Source organism: Nelumbo nucifera, chromosome 1 (assembly GCF_055504915.1).
Source record: "Nelumbo nucifera cultivar China Antique chromosome 1, China Antique-T2T, whole genome shotgun sequence".
In the NCBI taxonomy this organism is placed as follows: domain Eukaryota; kingdom Viridiplantae; phylum Streptophyta; class Magnoliopsida; order Proteales; family Nelumbonaceae; genus Nelumbo; species Nelumbo nucifera.
In genome coordinates, this window is record NC_142649.1 from 87078439 (window position 1) to 87096508 (window position 18070).

General features: G+C 39.6%; 1 protein-coding gene across 1 annotated transcript in view; it reads left to right on the forward strand.

Moving 5' to 3' along the window:
* Positions 1-16407, forward strand: part of LOC104599561 (actin-related protein 4) — an 88449-nt gene extending 72042 nt beyond the window's left edge. Inside the window, exons 18-20 of the mRNA XM_010262160.3 lie at positions 11827-11891; positions 15312-15380; positions 15796-16407. Coding sequence (XP_010260462.1) covers positions 11827-11891; positions 15312-15380; positions 15796-15841 — 180 coding nt within the window. The 3' untranslated portion in view covers positions 15842-16407. The remainder of the gene's footprint in view (positions 1-11826; positions 11892-15311; positions 15381-15795) is intronic.
* The last annotated feature ends 1663 nt before the right edge of the window (positions 16408-18070 follow it).

The window sequence follows — 18070 nt, forward strand, 5'->3', positions numbered from 1 at the left end:
ATTTGTCCAAGAGATCACTCTAACTCTCCTCAACTCTTCTTCTTGACTGAAATTCGATGCCTTCATTCAATAATAGTGGCTCCTTAAATAGGAGATTACAAGAGTCCTGCTCTTAGGGAGACTCCTTGCTGAATAGGGAGACCTCCAGCTCTATCTTGATAAGATAAGACTGATAAGATAAGATAAGTCTCTCTTAATCCTAATCTAATAAGATAAGATAATCTAATCTACTAACTTAATAAGATAAGAATAACAAGATAGTCTAATCTAATCTACTGAATGGATAAGACTGTTGCTGCCGAATTGGATAGGATGAGAATACCGGATCATTGCTGCTGCTGCTCCCAACACGCGTCCACATCAGAGACATACTCCCAGGTGCAGAGTACAGCCTGTATTTATTAGTTAAAGCATGAAGTGAGCAATCTTCATTAAGGATAGGGGTTTGTATCAATGTATTTCTCACATCGTGTTCTTCGGGTAGAAATTAATCACTACTAAGTTGTTGAATGGAAGGATCTTGATAATGCAAGGATGTATAGGGAATTGGTGGAAAAGAAAACGAGTTTTTGAGTTCTTGGCTGGCCTTAATTCGGAATTTGATATTACTATGCAACAGATTTTGAGCCAAGACATTGTGTTTATCTCCCAAGCATATGCATTGGTTCAGGGAATAGAAGGGTGGCTACGTTCCAAACACCAAGTATATACTATCCTACTATGATAGCTGTAAAACAAAGACATTGTTGGGAAGACTACCTGTAGAAGATCAGAAGGAAGTAAAATGCAGTACTACCAGAAGCCAAAACACACAAGGGATAAATGTGGAGGGTGGCTACGTTCCAAACACCAAGTATATACTATCCTACTATGATAGCTGTAAAACAAAGACATTGTTGGGAAGACTCCCTGTAGAAGATCAGAAGGAAGTAAAATGCAGTACTACCAGAAGCCAAAACACACAAGGGATAAATGTGGGGTATTAGTCCCCTTTGAAGCTTGCCAACATCCAAACAAATCAGGGGGGTAATGCCAATGTAGCTGTCACTTTGTGAGATTTAGACACCTACTTCCACTAGTTCCAATACTCCAGATCCATTTGTGAGTGCTAGGGTTCAGTTAAAATTACCATGACAAATTTAGCCTCTAATTGTTCTTTTTCAGCTCTGGATTATTGACTGTGGACATTTAATCACATGATCAGTATGTCATCCTTTTCTCATCTTAGTAGTTGTGCTCCAGAGTATGGCAGAGATAGATTAACTTTTTCTGATGAATCTGTTTCTCCCATCCTTGGCAAGGGAGAAGCCAAAATTAGTAATCTCTTATCTTTGTTATCAGTTATTTTTTTTTATTCCTTGAGAGATGTTAAGGTATAATTTTATCAAATAGATATGGTGTAAAGTGGGAAGAACCCCTATATAGTGAGCTGTACAAGTATGCACCATTCACAAAACAGTAAAAGTATACTAAATACAAAAAGCTATGCAGTATAAGAGTTTGCAGAATTTTCCCAAGAAGTGATCTTTATCATCAGTTTTCCATGTTCCGAATCTCAATACTGATTTACTTTTTCTTAGTAGTTTTAGTAGTTTCACCTAAGGCCTCAACTGTTATATAACATTCTTTCTAGACCATTGTATTTTTTCAAGGCTTGGTGACGAAGAAGATGATTGGAAGTGAACTTGGAATAAATAGCTTTGATTGTTGGACATGAAATAAAGATGATGGCTTGTGAATCCAAGAGCTATGGAATCTTTATCTAATCACTGTTGGTCTTCTATGGTTATGTTACGGCATGTTTGGTTGGGTTACTTGTTGTGCCTCCTTGAATTTTTTATTTCTTGAGCTGTTTAAAAAAGAGTCGGTTAGTGTGAAGTGTGTTATGCAGGAGAGAAGAATGGAAGAAGAGAGAACTGAGAGCAAAAAGATACTACTGGGGGTGCAGCTTTTTTAATATATATACTAGGGCGACAGCAACTAAAATAAAAAGGAGTAAAAGTACAATAGTACCCCTGCGGTACTATACATAGGAAAAAATAACAGATGTTAACACTGTTAACACTCCCCCTCAAGTTGGGACATAGATGTCAATCATGCCCAACTTGTCACATAAATCATGATGTCATGAGTGGTGTAGTCCTTTTGTAAAGATATCTGCAAGTTGATCCTCAGAGCTGACATAGGGAGTACACACTTCCCCTGTGATAACCTTCTCTTTGATAAAATGCTTGTCGACTTCGATGTGTTTAGTTCTATCATGTAGCACAGGGTTAGCAACAATGTTCATGGCTGTTTTGTTATCACAGAATAGGGTCATAGGTCTGTCCACTGGAAAACCCAACCCACACAATAGATTCTTTATCCACATAATTTCAGCCACTCCATGAGCCATTGCTCGATATTCAGCTTCAGCACTGGATCTAGCTACCACACTTTGCTTTTTGCTTCTCCAAGTAACTAGATTTCCTCCTATGAAGGTACAATAGCCACTAGTTGACTTTCTGTCATTTAGGGATCCTACCCAATTTGCATCAGTATAAACTTCAACTTTCAAATGTCTGTGCCTTTGAAACAACAAGCCAGCACCTGAAAACCTTTTAAGGTATCGGAGGATTCTTTTTTGCTGCTTCAAGATGTGGTCATAGGGGCATGCATGAACTGGCTAAGGACACCAACTACATAAGCAATGTCTAGGCGGGTCATAGAAAGATATAACAATCTCCCTATAAGTCTCTGAAACAGTTTCACATCCTTGATAGGTTCACCTTAGCTGTCACCTAATTTATGGTTAGGATTGATAGGGGAATCAACTGGCTTCACTCCCATTTTTCCTGTATCCTGGAGTAAATCTAGGACATACTTCCTTTGGGAAATGAAGATACCCCTTTTTGAGCGGGCAACTTCAATTCCTAGGAAGTATCTTAGAGGACCTAGATCCTTTACTTCAAACTGTGTGGCAAGAAAACTCTTCAACTTTTGGATTTCATCCTTCCCGTCGCCAGTGATAATTATATCATCAACATATACTATCAAAGCAACAATTTTACCTTCTCTTTTCACAAACAATGTCTGATCAGACTGACATTGCTCGTATCCTTTTTGTTGAACCATTGCATGGGATCTGCTGAACCAGGCTCTCGGTGATTGTTTCAGCTCGTATAAAGACTTCTTCAACCTGCACACCTTTTGTTCATTGCCTTGAGCCTAAAAACTAGGGGGTTGTATCTGAAAGAATGGTAGGATCCATCTAATGGACGCCATAAAGGTTGCGGAATGGGTGGGCGAATTTCAAAAATTTTTCTACCTTCTTCCAACTGGGAATCATATTCCCTAAATTTAGAATGCAATATTCAAGGATCATACTTGAACCATAATCGAACCAGATCTGAACCAAAAAGAAAAAAAGGTAGGAATATACCTGATCCGGAGAAGCAATATCTCCCAAAGTTGGTGTTCACGCCCAAAGAAGACACCAAGATCCGCTCCTGCTGAAGATGACACAGCTGTGGGTGGAACGGAACCAGCAGGGTGCGTCCTACACACTGGATCCTTCGCAAGAATCCTCTGGAAACTCTGAACACTGAATCTTTTTCAATCTTTTCTGCAAGACTAATGTCAAGAACTGATTTCTTGACTTCTTTCTTCTTCAAAAATCGAATCTTGGCTGAAAAAGAGTGGCGGCGGCTGGAAGAGAACTCCTGGGACAAAGATGGCTGAATAGCTTCTCTTCTCTCTGGAGTATGTATGAGATCTAATCTCAAAATGCAGGAAGCTTTCTTGCTTTCTCAAAAACCCCTTGTTCGAAATCTAATTGTTTTTCTCTCTTAGGGTTTCTCCTCTTTTCTTCTTGATTAAGAAACCTCCTAATTAGGAGTTATCCCAATCCAAATCAGTATTTGGATAAGGGATTATCTTAATTCTATCTGCAGATTAAGTTAGCTTACTCCTGATCTTATCAGGAGGTTACTAGATTCAAATCTGATTTGAATTTGGTCTCCTAGAGTGGATAAGGTTAAAGGCCCAATCCTTTTACTAACATTAATCTTAGATTCGCCCCATAAATGGGTGATCATATCAGCCCAGCTCAAAATGGGCTTTTGGCCCATTAAGTGTTCAGTGTTTAACTAGTTTCCAATCTGCTACCTAGTTGGGCTTCTTTGTATGGCGTGGGACCCAAGCATTGATCTACACACCAGCCACATGGGTTCGGCCCATCCGAATTCACTAAAAAGCTCAGTAAACCCCTGAGCCCATCACATGGACCCTATGGGCCCAACACTTACATTAAGTGGTCCTTGGGCCAAGCCATCTTATAAAAACCCAGGGACTGTGGGCAGGTGCAAGATTAGCCCATCAGGTATTATCCTAAATGGTCTTACACTTAACCTCTCAGCCCTTAATGATCAAGCACTGCCCGACAAGAGAGGACCTCTCCCTCGGCTGCAAAGAACAGTGTCGCACTCTCCACTCACATGGATCCCAGGAATTAAAACCATTTGCAAACACTTTGAAACCGTACATATACATATATATATATATATATATATATATATATATATATATATTAATTTTGCAAAACAAAATTCCAACGATTGAAATCAACTGCCGGTAGTTTGGTTTCCATCAGAGAGAGTGCATTCCCGATCATTACCCTTGTCCGACAAAGGGGCTGATCCTATCACTATGATCACCCACTCAGATGAATTCTCAGACTGTCCCAACATACCCAGGTTTTGATCCCCACTAAGGATCTCACTGATTGGCATATCAAAGACAGCCTGATCCGACACCCAGTGAAGTATCATAATCGAGTCTAGGGGTCAGGTGTAACTTTCCAGTTTTGCCCATCTGTCTCCAAGGTCCAGGGCAATACTGGAAATCTGGTCCGGTTCAAGGATTCGAGTAATCCCATACTTCATGTGCCTTGGGTCTTACCCTGGTGGCCGAGACAGGCCATCCCAACACTTGGTGGCACACCAGTATCAGCCTTGGCAGGATAAATCTCCTCAGACTTATCCAATGGCTGTGAACATTTAAAACTAACACGAGTCTCTATAAGTGTCCAGTTTTAGGGTCTTACACAGAATTATACCAAACAACATGAATCAAACATGCACTTTATTTATTTACACTAAATGTCAAAAGTACATCAAATCGGATTGAAGCTAAGGGCATACAAAACTGTCTAACAGTATCATGTAAACTTCCTCTTCAAGGTCAGCATTCAAGAATGCATTCTTGATATCAAGTTGATGTAGATCCCAGTCAAGATTAGCAGCAAGAGAGAATAGAACTCTAATGGAGTTCATCTTGGCAATGGGTGCAAAAGTCTCTACATAATCAACTTCGTACACTTGTGTAAACCCCTTTGCCACTAAACGAGCTTTATACCTCTCCCCCGTGCCATCAGCCCTATGTTTGATTGTGAACACCCATTTACATCAAACTGGATCCTTTCCCTTAGGAAAATCTACAAGTTCCCATGTGCCATTTTTATGAAGGGCATTAATTTCTTCCTTCATAGCATCTATCCATTCAGGTACTGAAAGAGCTTTTGCCACATTCTTAGGGATAGGGACACTGTCAATGGATGTGAGAAAGGCTCGAAAAGTGGGTGAAATGTTTTCATAGGAAACAAAGTGGGAAATGGGGTGTTTAGTGGTGCACGATCTAACACCTTTCCTGTGAGCAATAGGAAGGTCAAGGTCATTAGCAACAGAGGTATCAAATGCAATGGGGTCAGGGACATCAATGGGAACCAAGATTCCTGAGTGAGTATGATCCGCTCCAGAAGAGTTTAATGGAATTGGAGGTACAACTTTTGGATTCTCCATAGCTCTTGAATTTGGTTGGCCTTTCTGACGACGGAAGAAGACACGAAAAGGAGGAGGATCAAGAAGAGAAGGGAGCTGAACTAGTTTCTCCTCATTCCTACTCTCTCCCCGAGGAGAAACAGGGAAAAAAAGGCTCACTCTCAAAGAAAGAGACATCCATAGAAACATAGAATTTCCGAGAAACAGGATCAAAACAATGGTATCCCTTCTGAGTGAAGGAGTACCCCAAGAATATGCAAGGAATAGCATGATGATCCAATTTTCCATGAGTGGGTGACAAATTTTGGACAAAGCAACGACAACCAAACACACGAGGAGGAATGGGAAGAAGGGGGGCCTTAGGAAAGAGAAGTTGATGTGGGGCTTTGCACTCTAACCAACGAGAGGGCATACAGTTGATGAGGTAGGTAGCACAAAGGACAACCTCAAGCCAAAAGCGTTTTGGGACATTCATATGGAGCAGTAAACCACGGGCCACGTCAAGGAGGTGTCGGTTCTTTCTTATAGCAACACCATTTTGTTGTTGTGTTCGGGCACAAGAGCTACGGTGAAGTGAACCACGTGACGCAAAAAATTTTGTGAGACCACTATGAAAATACTCTTTGGCATTATCTAACTGAAAAATTTGGATTTCAGTTTGAAATTGGGTGAAGACCATTCGTTGAAAATCTTCGATGATTTTTGGTACTTCATCCCTGGTCCACATGGGATATACCCATGTATATCTAGAATAATCATCGATAATGGTAATAAAATATTTGTAGCCACTCTCAGATGGTAAAGTAACAGGGCCCCACACATCAGAATGAACAATGTGAAAAGGAAATTCAAATTTATTATTTTTTGAAAGAAAATGAGTTCTACACTGCTTACTCAATTGACAAATTTGACAAGAGAAATCTGAAACGGACACTGACTTAAACAATTTTGGAAATATCACTTTCAAAGACTCGAAAGATAAATGACCAAGACGACAATGCCATAAATAAACTTGACTCTTATAGGACTGACTCTTAGACTCTGTGACTTGAAGACTAGCCTTATTCTCTAGCATGTAAAGTCCATCAACCATACATCCTCTACCAATCGTCCTCCCCGAGGCCAGATCATGAATTACACAGTAAGAAGGGAAAAAGGTCACTGAGCAGTTTAAGTAATTAGTAATACTACTAACAGAGAACAAATTAATGGGAAATTTCAGAACATGTAAAACATCAGAGAGGGTAAGACCGAGAGGGAGAGAAATGGTTCCTTGACCAGCTATGGTAGTGTATGATCCATCAGCTAGTCTCACCTTGTCTCTTCCGGAAAGAAGGTAACAGGTTTGAAAGTAAGAGGGCGTACCAGTCATGTGTTTTGATGCTCCAGAATCAATGATCTAGGGAGTGTCAGGGTTATGAGAAGCAACATGGAAAGCTGTGGTAGAGTTACTTGATGTAGACACAAATGAAGTTGAGGGAGGAGCATCCATGTAACGAATTGCTCTACCATAGAGCTCTAAATGGTCACGGAAGGAATTTATAATATCCTCCCTTGGGTCAGATCCAGATGAATGTGTTTGAGTCACAGTATGAATGGAGGGCTGATTCTCCTGAGTAGCCATGTTTGCCATAGTGTGTTTTCTTGTACCTTGCTGTCCCGACTTTTTATTCATATCTGAACCTTGCTTCTTATTCAGATCTTGAGCCCATTTCGGCTTCCCATGAAGATCCCAACATGTATCTCAGGTGTGTCGGGGTTTCTGGCAATGAGTACACCACAATTTGTCCTTGTCATCCATATTTTTCTAAAGATCCCCCTTCTTAGAAGTATTTCCCCCACCGGTAGTAACACTCCCTTTCGCTGCCAAAACAACTGCATCTCCTCTAGAACTGTTCATCAAATTCCTTCTGCTTTCTTCTGATTGTACAAGAGCATAAACTTCTTGAACTGATGAAAGATCCTTGCTACCTAGGATCTGGACTCTGATAGATTCATATGTAGGGTTCAAACCATGTAAGAAAGCAAATACTCTCTGCTGGGAGACAAGTATTTTGTATAGTTTTGCATCTTCATCACACTTCCAGTCCACACTCCGATAATGATCTAACTCCTTCCAGACAAAGGTCAAGTCTGAGTAGTACACAGATAGACACCTCTCCCCTTGTTTACAAGTTAGACGATTCTGCCTATAGCTAGTAGATTTTTGCATAGTGTCGCAGTTCTGAATATGTTGATTTTGCTTGTTCCCAGATCTCATTTGCCGTTTCAGCCCACATGAAATTCCTTCTTATTTGAGGTTGCATAGAAACTAAAAGCCAAGACATGACCATGTTGTTTTCTTGGTTCCATCTGTCATATTCAGCACTCCCAGAATGTGGTTCTTTGATTCTTCCATTAATATAACCTATCTTTCCCCTGGTAGTGATGTACAGCTTGATCCCTCTTGACCACTCTAAATAATTTAAACCATCAAGAGGAAAAACAGCCATGGGAAAGGATAGGTCCACACCCCCACTCATTCCATTCAGCATTGAGGAAACACCGGATGTAGCAGAATCTTCACCACTCATGATTTCAAAGTCAAAAACAACTCTTAAATGGGGTACACAACCTTAAAGAAATTCAACACTGAGGGGGAACAAAGGAAAATAAAAAAAATTCTTCAGAAACACACCTTCTTTTGGAAAAACACAAGTGCTGTTACAGCACTAACAGGTCATCCGTTGACTTACAAGTTCAACACAAGTGTTGCCACAGTGCATACAGGTCATCTCTTGACCTACGCATCAACAGGACTGCTGTTACAACAAGTACTGGTCACTTTTTGACCTTCAGTTCACCATAAAAGCTGCTGTTGCAGCACACAAGAGGTACTGGTCACTTTCTGACCCACAGTTTATAAAAGTTGTTGTTGCAGCACACAAAAAGGTCCTCACGACCTACAGTTTCACAGGGATCAGTCGACCCTGTAAAGAGACTGGGCCGAATGGGCCCTAAAAGCCTCTCATGTGATATCCTTTGTTTTATCTTTTATTTTATGTTGAAGGGCCTCACTTAATGGGCATGTTATTTGTTCTTATTTTACTTTCTTTATGTAACTGCCATGTTGGCCGCCCACTTAAGGGTATACTTGTCATCATCAATTTTTTAGAGATTAATAAAAATTAGGGTTAGAGGAGAAGGGTGATTAATTCGACTTCTTCTTCTCTTACCTCTTCTCTTCGCCATCTTCCTCTCTTATACAGTATTCAGATCTGCTCTATTTGCTAATCACTAAATTTAATCTTGATTTTAGAGGACTGATTTACATCTTGGTATCAGAGCGGGTTCAGTTCCTCTTTCTTCTTTTTTCTTTGTTCCTATACACTCTAAAATCAAGAGAGTGTATGGAGAGATAGGTTCTCTATAGTATTGAGAATTGCTTGCCTAGTTGGTAGAAGGGTTTGGAGAGTTTAGTTCTGGCCAGATTTTGCCAAGAAGTGATGTTGTTTTGCTGCTGCCCAAAACCCTAGCCGACTGGAGATTTTCAAGTTACCAGGAAAGGTGAAGCTTGGGTGTGGCGCTCTGTGCTTGGAAGGTGTCTTGTGACTGCTAAAGGAGGGCAGTTAAGGTTTGGAAGAGTTTGGGTTACTCTGGTAGGTGAGGCAGTGTCTTCTCTCTCCCGCCCATCTGCTAGACGGAGCAAAACCCTAGTTTTTCAAGCACCCAAGTTCTGGTTTGACTTCAAGTAAGTTTACATAGTCAAAATTTTTTGCTCTTTGATTTTCGTTTGATTAATGGAGACATACGGAAGTGAGTTCAAGCAGGTGCCAACTTCTGGACCTGCTCCGGTAGATTCCGTTTTGATGGGTGTTACCACAATTAAGCTAGATGGGACGAACTATCTTGCTTCGGCCCAGTCTCTTTACATGGTATCAGAGCCATCAGAGTGATATTTAATAGTAAACACCCATTTACAACCCACTGGTTCCTTTCCTTCTAGCAAGTCCACAATGTCCCAGGTATGATTCTTATGCAGTGCATCAAGTTCGGTCATCATAGCATCCCTCCATTGAGCTTGAGATAAAGCTTCCGGTACATACCTGGGTATTACATGGGAAGAAACAGAGGCAAGAAAAGAGTAGTAGGAAGGGGAGAGAAGGTTGTAAGATAAGTGTTTGGATATACAATGGGCTGTACACTTCCGCTTGCCCTTGCGAAGAGCAATAGGAAGGTCAAGGTCTGGAACAATCAGAGATGGGTTAGTAGAGGGCTGACCTATTTCCTCAAGAATGATGGGAGTGGCAAGATGCTCTTTTGAAGGAGTGGAAACAACCTGCACATGTCTAAATCTCCGCCTTTGGTACCTCCTTTGGAGAGCAGGAGAAGAAGCAAGAGGGGGAGCAGGGACATCAGGGGTAAGTCCAGTGGAAGAGGTGGACACCCCATGATCGGACTCACAAGGAATGGGAAGCGGAACAGCTGGAGACATAGCAAAGTACTCATCAGATTTCTCCCCCTCGGGAGGAATACTGAAGAAGGGAGTCAATTCTGCAAAGGTGACATCCCGAGATACAAAGCGGGTGCCACGAACCGGATCAAAACAGCAATAACCCTTCTGTGTGGAAGCATATCCCAGAAACACGCACTTATGAGCCTTGGGTTCAAACTTGTGCCTTTGGTGACTATGAATATGCACATAGCAAGTACACCCAAACACACGGAGAGGAAGAGAAAAGAGATCCTCATCCGGGAAGAGAAGACTAAAAAGGGGTTTTAAAGCCAAGGACCCGGGAGGGCATACGGTTGATCAGAAAGGTAGCAGTAAGAACAGCATCTCCCCAAAACTTTATAGGAACATGGAATGCAAATAAAAGGGATCTGGCAACCTCAACCACATGTTTGTTCTTTCTTTCCACCACCCCGTTTTGTTGTGGAGTGTAGGAACAAGAACTTTGATGAATATCCCCAAAAGACCTGTTCTATTCTGCTAATCACTAAATTTAATCTTGATTTTAGAGGACTGATTTACATTTGACCCCACAAAAAAGGAAAGAAAGAGGTGCTGATCACCTCACATCCAATCGGCAGACCTAGTACAGGTTCTGCCCTGGCACACGACCAGAAAAAAAAAGGTAAGAAAGAGAGAGAAAAGTTACTTCAGTGTGTGAGATCTTCAATCAGCCGAACAGCAGATGAGGGCGGCAGATCTGGAAATCTGGTGCGAAGAAGAAAAAAAACTGTTCACTCAACTTCTCCTTTCAGATCTGATAGTCCCGCTCCGATACCATGTTATGCAGGAGAGAAGAATGGAAGAAAAGAGAAAAGAGAGAGAAGAAGAGAGAAGAGAGAACTGAGAGCAAAAAGATACTACTGGCGGCACAGCTTTTTTAATATATATACTAGGGCGACAGCAACTAAAATAAAATGGAGTAAAAGTACAATAGCACCCCTGCGGTACTATACATAGGAAAAAATAACAGCTGTTAACGCTGTTAACAAAGTGTGTCAACTTGTTAGGTATTGTTCATCAGACTTCCCTTCAATAAGTAATAAAAAGTTGTAATGTTTCCCGTCTTGTTTATACTGATGTGTGGGGACCTTACCAATTCCTACTATTGGTGTTTTTTATTATTGTTTGTGGTTGACTTATCCTATTATTCCTGGATATATTTGATGTAGTCCAGAGAGGAGGTGATACTGCTAACCATTGATATGAAAATAATAGATTTTTTGTTCAACAATGCCCGTGAATATTTTGACAAGCATCTTACCTCCTACATCACTGGACATGGATTTTACACCAACGCACGTACCCCTATACACTACAAAAGATAAAATAGACATTCTTGAGCTTGCCTGAGGACTAATAATGAGTGGCTTTCTTCCAACAAACTTTTGGGGAAAAACTATGCATACCACCATATTTATTATTAGTTGTATTCCATCTAAGGTTATTGAGTTTCAGTATGACCTTTTTAGTTCCCACAAATGCCATCTTGATTTTCCTTTAATCATTGGTTTGCAGGAGTCTCCTCAAGCTGCTAGAGTTAAAGTTTTGGCAAGTGGTAATACAACTGAAAGGCGATTCAGGTTGGATTACTTTCTGGACTGTTAAACATTTTTTGTTTTTCTACTTCCCCTTCCCATCTTTACAATGTGTTTTTAATATATGTGATAATTCTCAGTTGACTGGTAAATATGCATTAATCATAAGTAATCATGCACCCACATAAGCATCATGTAGGATTGAGGTAATATTAGAGAAAACTAATGCAGAATGAGAATTGAGAAAATCAAACACTAAGGCTGTGTTTGGTTTGATAGAAAATAAAAGAGAAACAGAAAATTCATGGCAAGTTCTTAATAAATTTTGTGTAACTCCTAATAATTTTCCCTCAACTTTCTTTATCTCGCTTATTTTCTATCAAGCCAAAAATAGTCTAAAGGTGATCTGGCATGAGAAAATCAAAATGTTAAATGTAGAGTGACCACAAGGTTACATAACCTATTGAGAAAACCAGGTGGTGGAGCCCCACTTTGTTAATATATGAGGGAGATGCAAAAGGGATGGGGGTGACAAATAAAAAAATGGAAAAAAAAACAACTAAATGAAGAATGAAGCCCCTATTATTATGAGGGTGGGCCTTGGCACAATGTTTGGTTTGTTCCATGTGAGATGTGACCTGGGTCGCCAGGGTTCAAATCTTGGAAACAGTTTCTCTGTGTATCTGCAGGGATAAGGCTGTGTACATCTGTCCCTCGCCATGATCCTGCATTGATGGGAGCCTCATGCACTGGCCTGCCCTTTATGAAGCCACTGTTATGTTGAAACTTACAGAGATATAGAGGAGAGCAAATGCCTTACATGTTAACTGTGGAGAAAAAGTGAAGGGGTAGTAACTATTTTGGTCATGGTTGGAAACTCATGCGCTGGGCTATTCCTGTAAGTTTGGTATCAGAGTTGACTCTAAATTTTGATGGCAGTGCGCTGGGCAACTCTGGCACAAAAGCATAAAATGGGCTTTTAGTGGCCCAATTGGGATTGTTGATTCAACAAAAGCAGAACCCTTGGCTGTTCTCACAGGTCTTCAATTTGCTAAAGAAAATATGTTCTAACTGTAAAAGGAGACTGCAAACCCAATAAAATGGTTAGGGGGGAAGGAGGGAGGCCTTTGGAGACTAGCTTATTACCAGTCCGAGGCCAGAGACATTATGAACACCTTGTCTGTAATTTTAATCTGGATTCCCAGAAAACTAAATAATACAGCTGATGTTTTGGCTAAATCGGGTTCCTTAAGGGAAAATTTGTATAGTGAAAGAAGTATGCCTTTGTAATTTCTTTTTGCTGCTTTTGTTGTAGGCTTGTAGCCTGTACATCTCCTCATGTGTCTTTCCTTTTATTAATACAATCTTATTTAAAAAATAAATAAATTTAAAGCAATATAGATACCCAATCAGCATATGTTTCTACCAAACAGTTATTTCAAGAAAATGATCAGGGGCAATGCCATTGCTGATTCATAGTTAAATAGAATGAGATACCCCGGCCAGTTGATTCACAGATTAGGTATGGAAGGGGACACTAAGGTACTGGCCGGCTGATTCACAGGCTAGGTGATGCTGTTAAGTGCTTATGGGCTTTTCTTCACTTTTTGAAGGAGGTTGGATCCTTCGTCCAAAGTGAATTCTCCATATCCATTGTTAAATTATCAGCATGCTTCTTACTACTAGAATACATGTGAACCAGTTATTTCTTTACAGTGGCTATTAATTTGTGTTGTTTGTTAAAACCTCTGTAGCTAAAGGCATACCTAGTTTTATTGTGGCTATTTACCATGCCAAGGGAAGTGGGCCTTGATGGTAGGCTTGATATAACAAGCCTATGGAATTGATCTCCATCACTCTTAAATAAGACTATCAAAGACAAACCTCCCCTGCGTTAGGTTCCTCCCTCCCTCTCCCTCACTGGGACCTTGATGCTTAAACTTTTCTACGAGTTTATATTTGCTCCAGCTTGTATGAATTTAAATCTTTTATTAGAAAAGAATAACTCTGCTGTGGATTGAGGTGGAACGGGATTCAAATGTAGTTATATCTTGGGCAAATGCAAACAGGCGGACTCTTAGATATGTAATAAGGGAAATGGAACAGGTTAAAAAGGACACAAGGGCAGAATTTAAGTGGATTAGGATTGCTAATGGTTTGCTGACTCCCCTAGCTAAACAAAGAGTTACAAGACAACATTTGTTTTGGGCTTCAATGTAACTTGGGCTTGAGGAAAGGGTTTGACATTTCTGTGTTCATCTTGTACTAAGCACCACTTTTACTACTTAATAAAATAAAACTTATTTTTGGTTGATAAAAAAATGACAATTCTGCGCTTCTACTTGTGCCATAAAAAATGGTCCGTCCACTGTCATTTGGCCTGTCCTTTGGGTTCACACCATTCATAATCAATTAATCATAATACTGAACCAATTTCCTAGGCTACCTAACCATCCATAATTGTGGTTTCTCAACATGGTTAGATGCAGGGTATTTATTTCCTTGGTGAACAATTAGCATAATCAGGATGATCACCACCATTATCAGTGTTACTTTTTCCCTTGAAAATTCAAATCTATTTGTTAGCATTATCCCCATATAGTGGATCAAATGTTTGTAAAAGAACCTCTTAAGACAATACAAGCAATTCTTATAGGTGATGGTAAAAGAAAAAGTAAAGTAACTTAAATAGAAGCAGCAAAGATGGCCTACTTATCTCAGCATGAAGAGGATGCACTGGGCTGTGACCCAGTCACTTTTGCCAATTATGTCATTTGGCAAATCCCCTAATTGTCAAAGTAATGACAAAACAGTTCAGTTATAGAATCTACCAGGCATCAATGAAGCAACTGCCTAGGCATTTTGGAAGCCTATCGCCTATGCCTAGATGACCAATGATACAGCTAATATAAATATATACATCGTAGTGGAACAAATGATCAATTATGCCCCCTTCGTATGCTGATATGAATGAGTTAGCCCTATATGAATGAATGAACCCCCATCATATATTTTCAGTTGGCAGGAGTGCATATAGATCTAAAATTAGGGATTTTGATCTCCGTATGTCTGTCTTCTGAAAATCATGTTTAAATTTCCATGTGATCATTTAGTGATTAAATTTGTTGTTTAATAATTTATAATTAACTTATAAAAAATAATTTATAATTAACATGATACTTATGTATAGTAACATTGATTGCAAATTATGCATATAACTATTTATTAATTTTTGTCTCCTAGAAAATATTTAGATGTCACTTAGGCATGGCTTCCCTTGACAGGTCAAAATGCCTAGACATCAGCTACTCACATAAACTACACAAGAAAATTCCTTTTATTTTCCCTAGTAGCCAGTTCTTTCTACTGTTGTAATGGGTTGCATATATTATTTTTATTTTAGAAATAATGGTTATGGTTTGAATTTCTCTTGGTCTAAGTTGCTATTGTACGGTATTTATGCAGTGTTTGGATAGGTGGGAGTATTCTGGCATCTCTTGGTTCCTTCCAACAAATGTGGTTCTCAAAGGCAGAGTGAGTTTGACCAATTCCTACCTTGTCCTTGGGTTTCTGCCATTCTTTTTTGTACTTCTTTTGCATTTTCTATTTGCATTACCTCCATTTAGCAGGTTTTCTTGCAAGAATCTTTCTAGGCAGATCTGACTGGTGACTACCCAGTTAATCCCAAAACCAGGCCTATCTGATATGCATTTTGAGTCTGGTTGAGCCACAGAGCTGATCGATCTGGTTTGTTCTTTGATTGAACCAGATACAGAAGTGAACTTCGATCTTTTTGTCTGTGCTTATTCATAATCATAAGCTGATATATACTGGATTGATGGGATGAGCCTACTGATTGGCTTTACTGATTAGTGCACTGACTTGGTCATCACCCTTTCGGGTTTGAAAAACATGTTGGTCATCTTTCTTCATTCCCTCTTTGTTCCAGGTATGAGGAGCACGGGGTTTCATACATTCAACGGAAGTGCCCATAACTGCCATGTTTCTGAAATTGCGTGGATACCAGTCTATCCATTCCAAAATTTCCTTGGGGACCCTTGAAGCCTCAATCCTTGCCTTTCGTTTGGGAGACTGCCGTTAATGTGATACTGATGTTTGAAAGAACTGTAAGACCTTTGTATGTCCTGATGACTGATGACTTTATTGGAGTTAAATGAGAAGAACCACCATCGGGCTATCTAAGTTGGTCTTAATGCAGTGCAGTCAAATGATGATATAACATTTAAATGTAGGGGGATGGATTTTATGTTTATTGTGTAATTTGTAGGCAATACCTTTATTTATGGGATTGTGCGGACCATTTGATAGGTCAGTTCTGAACGTTGAAGATTGGTCGCACCGATTTGATATTAGCAACATGAGACGATTTGATACTTGTAGAATTCATAAAATTGCAGCTGATAGGATAAAATACCTGGACATGATCTTATTTTAAGACTTGAAGGCTTGAAGCTTAGTTGCTTCTAATGTTTGCTATTGTAGTACTCAAAATTGCAGATTTGCAGCTGATAGAATAAATTATGGTTGTCCACTTGCCTGACGTGATCGCTATAACGATGTAGGATGTATAAAGTGCATGATGCACCGTGGAACTTTGTTCAATTGGAATGTACGCCCCATTTTTTGACATGAAAACGATGCAAGAATTTTCATTTCCAATCAATCCCATTCCCACCTCGCCCTGGTTTTCATATCTTTTCCCCATGGGACCAGTCCAGATGGGTTTCGCAGACGTAGGTGAAGTGACGGGATCCAGCAAAAACTGAGATGAATGTGGAAGCAGATATGCAGGTGAAGTGAATGCGAATTTGTAGGTTGAAGTGATGGAATCTACAAAAAATGAGATGCGGGCTACCATGAATTTATACGTTCCTGGAGGGTGGGGGTCTACCTGAAAAACCATCAACTTTCCAATTTTCTGAGTAAAAAAATACCCAAGTACAGAGAAGTCGACCAGATTGGCTGCTTGGACTGGAAAAAACTTAAACAGGTCCATTCCCTAAAAATTGGGGTGGTGGGTGGGGGGGGAGAAAACTAGTTTATTTTTTTCAGAACTTTGAAATTTATATGTAACCTTTTAGAGTCGTAACTTTGTGTTCCGTTATAACCATAAAAGCAAAATATGCTGTATAGTTGGTTCACTGGTTACAAGGTTTAAAATATCAGAAATGCAAAAGTATTGAAGAGGGAATTTTAAGAGATGCATCTGGATATACTTTGGATGCTCATGGACAGGGTGAAAAAATTATCATATTCATAGATATGTAATAAAAATTCAAATTCAAACCTCCTAAAAATTATACTTGGTTTTGCAAACAGAACATTATTATATGTTTTGTGATCAACTGAAGTTTAAAAGTTTGATTTGATTTGAAATTTAATTTAAATATTGCAGGCATTGCTGAATTTATCACGATAATTAAGACCATAAAAAACAAAATTTAGGGAGCTTACAAAATCTGATACATAATGATACAGGGCCAATATCAGAGAATTCCATGGAGGGATAGGAGTGATTCGAGATTCTCCAAAGAGGGACTTCCATTCTATCAATCTTATCTAGGACTTCTTTTCACAACTGGAGAATTCCTTATCAACCTGGATACTATTCTTTCCCCCACCTTTCTATTCTTTAATGGAAACACTTTAAGAATACTTTGCTTTTTTGAGGGATAATTAAAGTTGACTAAGGCCTTCAAATATTGTTCGCACAATGCAGCAAGTGGGGTTTCAAACGAGCATGTGGGAGGTAGGGTCTGAACTTTGCTGCAATATTCTACACTTCTTTTTTTGCCTCATTCCATATTCTACACTTAAAACACACTAAGTTTGCATAATATAGGTGGTGTTGGAAGTGATTATCCCGTGGCGCATGCTGTTTTGATCCACGAAATAATTGGTATTTGGTTAGATCAATCCACATTATATCACGGATTCATCCACACTATATTGCATTATATCATCTGCGGCAAAAAACTTGTGGATTGATCCTTGCAACAGCGGTAAAAGTGATTTTATGATTCTCATTTTACCCTACTTTATACTATTGGAGAGTACCACCAGTGGCCAAGTGGGAGCACATGTCGTTGCTATCATTCTTTCGCCACTGCTAGTTAATCGTCTTCACTGCTGCAAGAATAACCAGTATTCAAGTTTAATGCTTCACCGCTGCAAGATAACCTGCGTTCAAGCTCAACATCTTA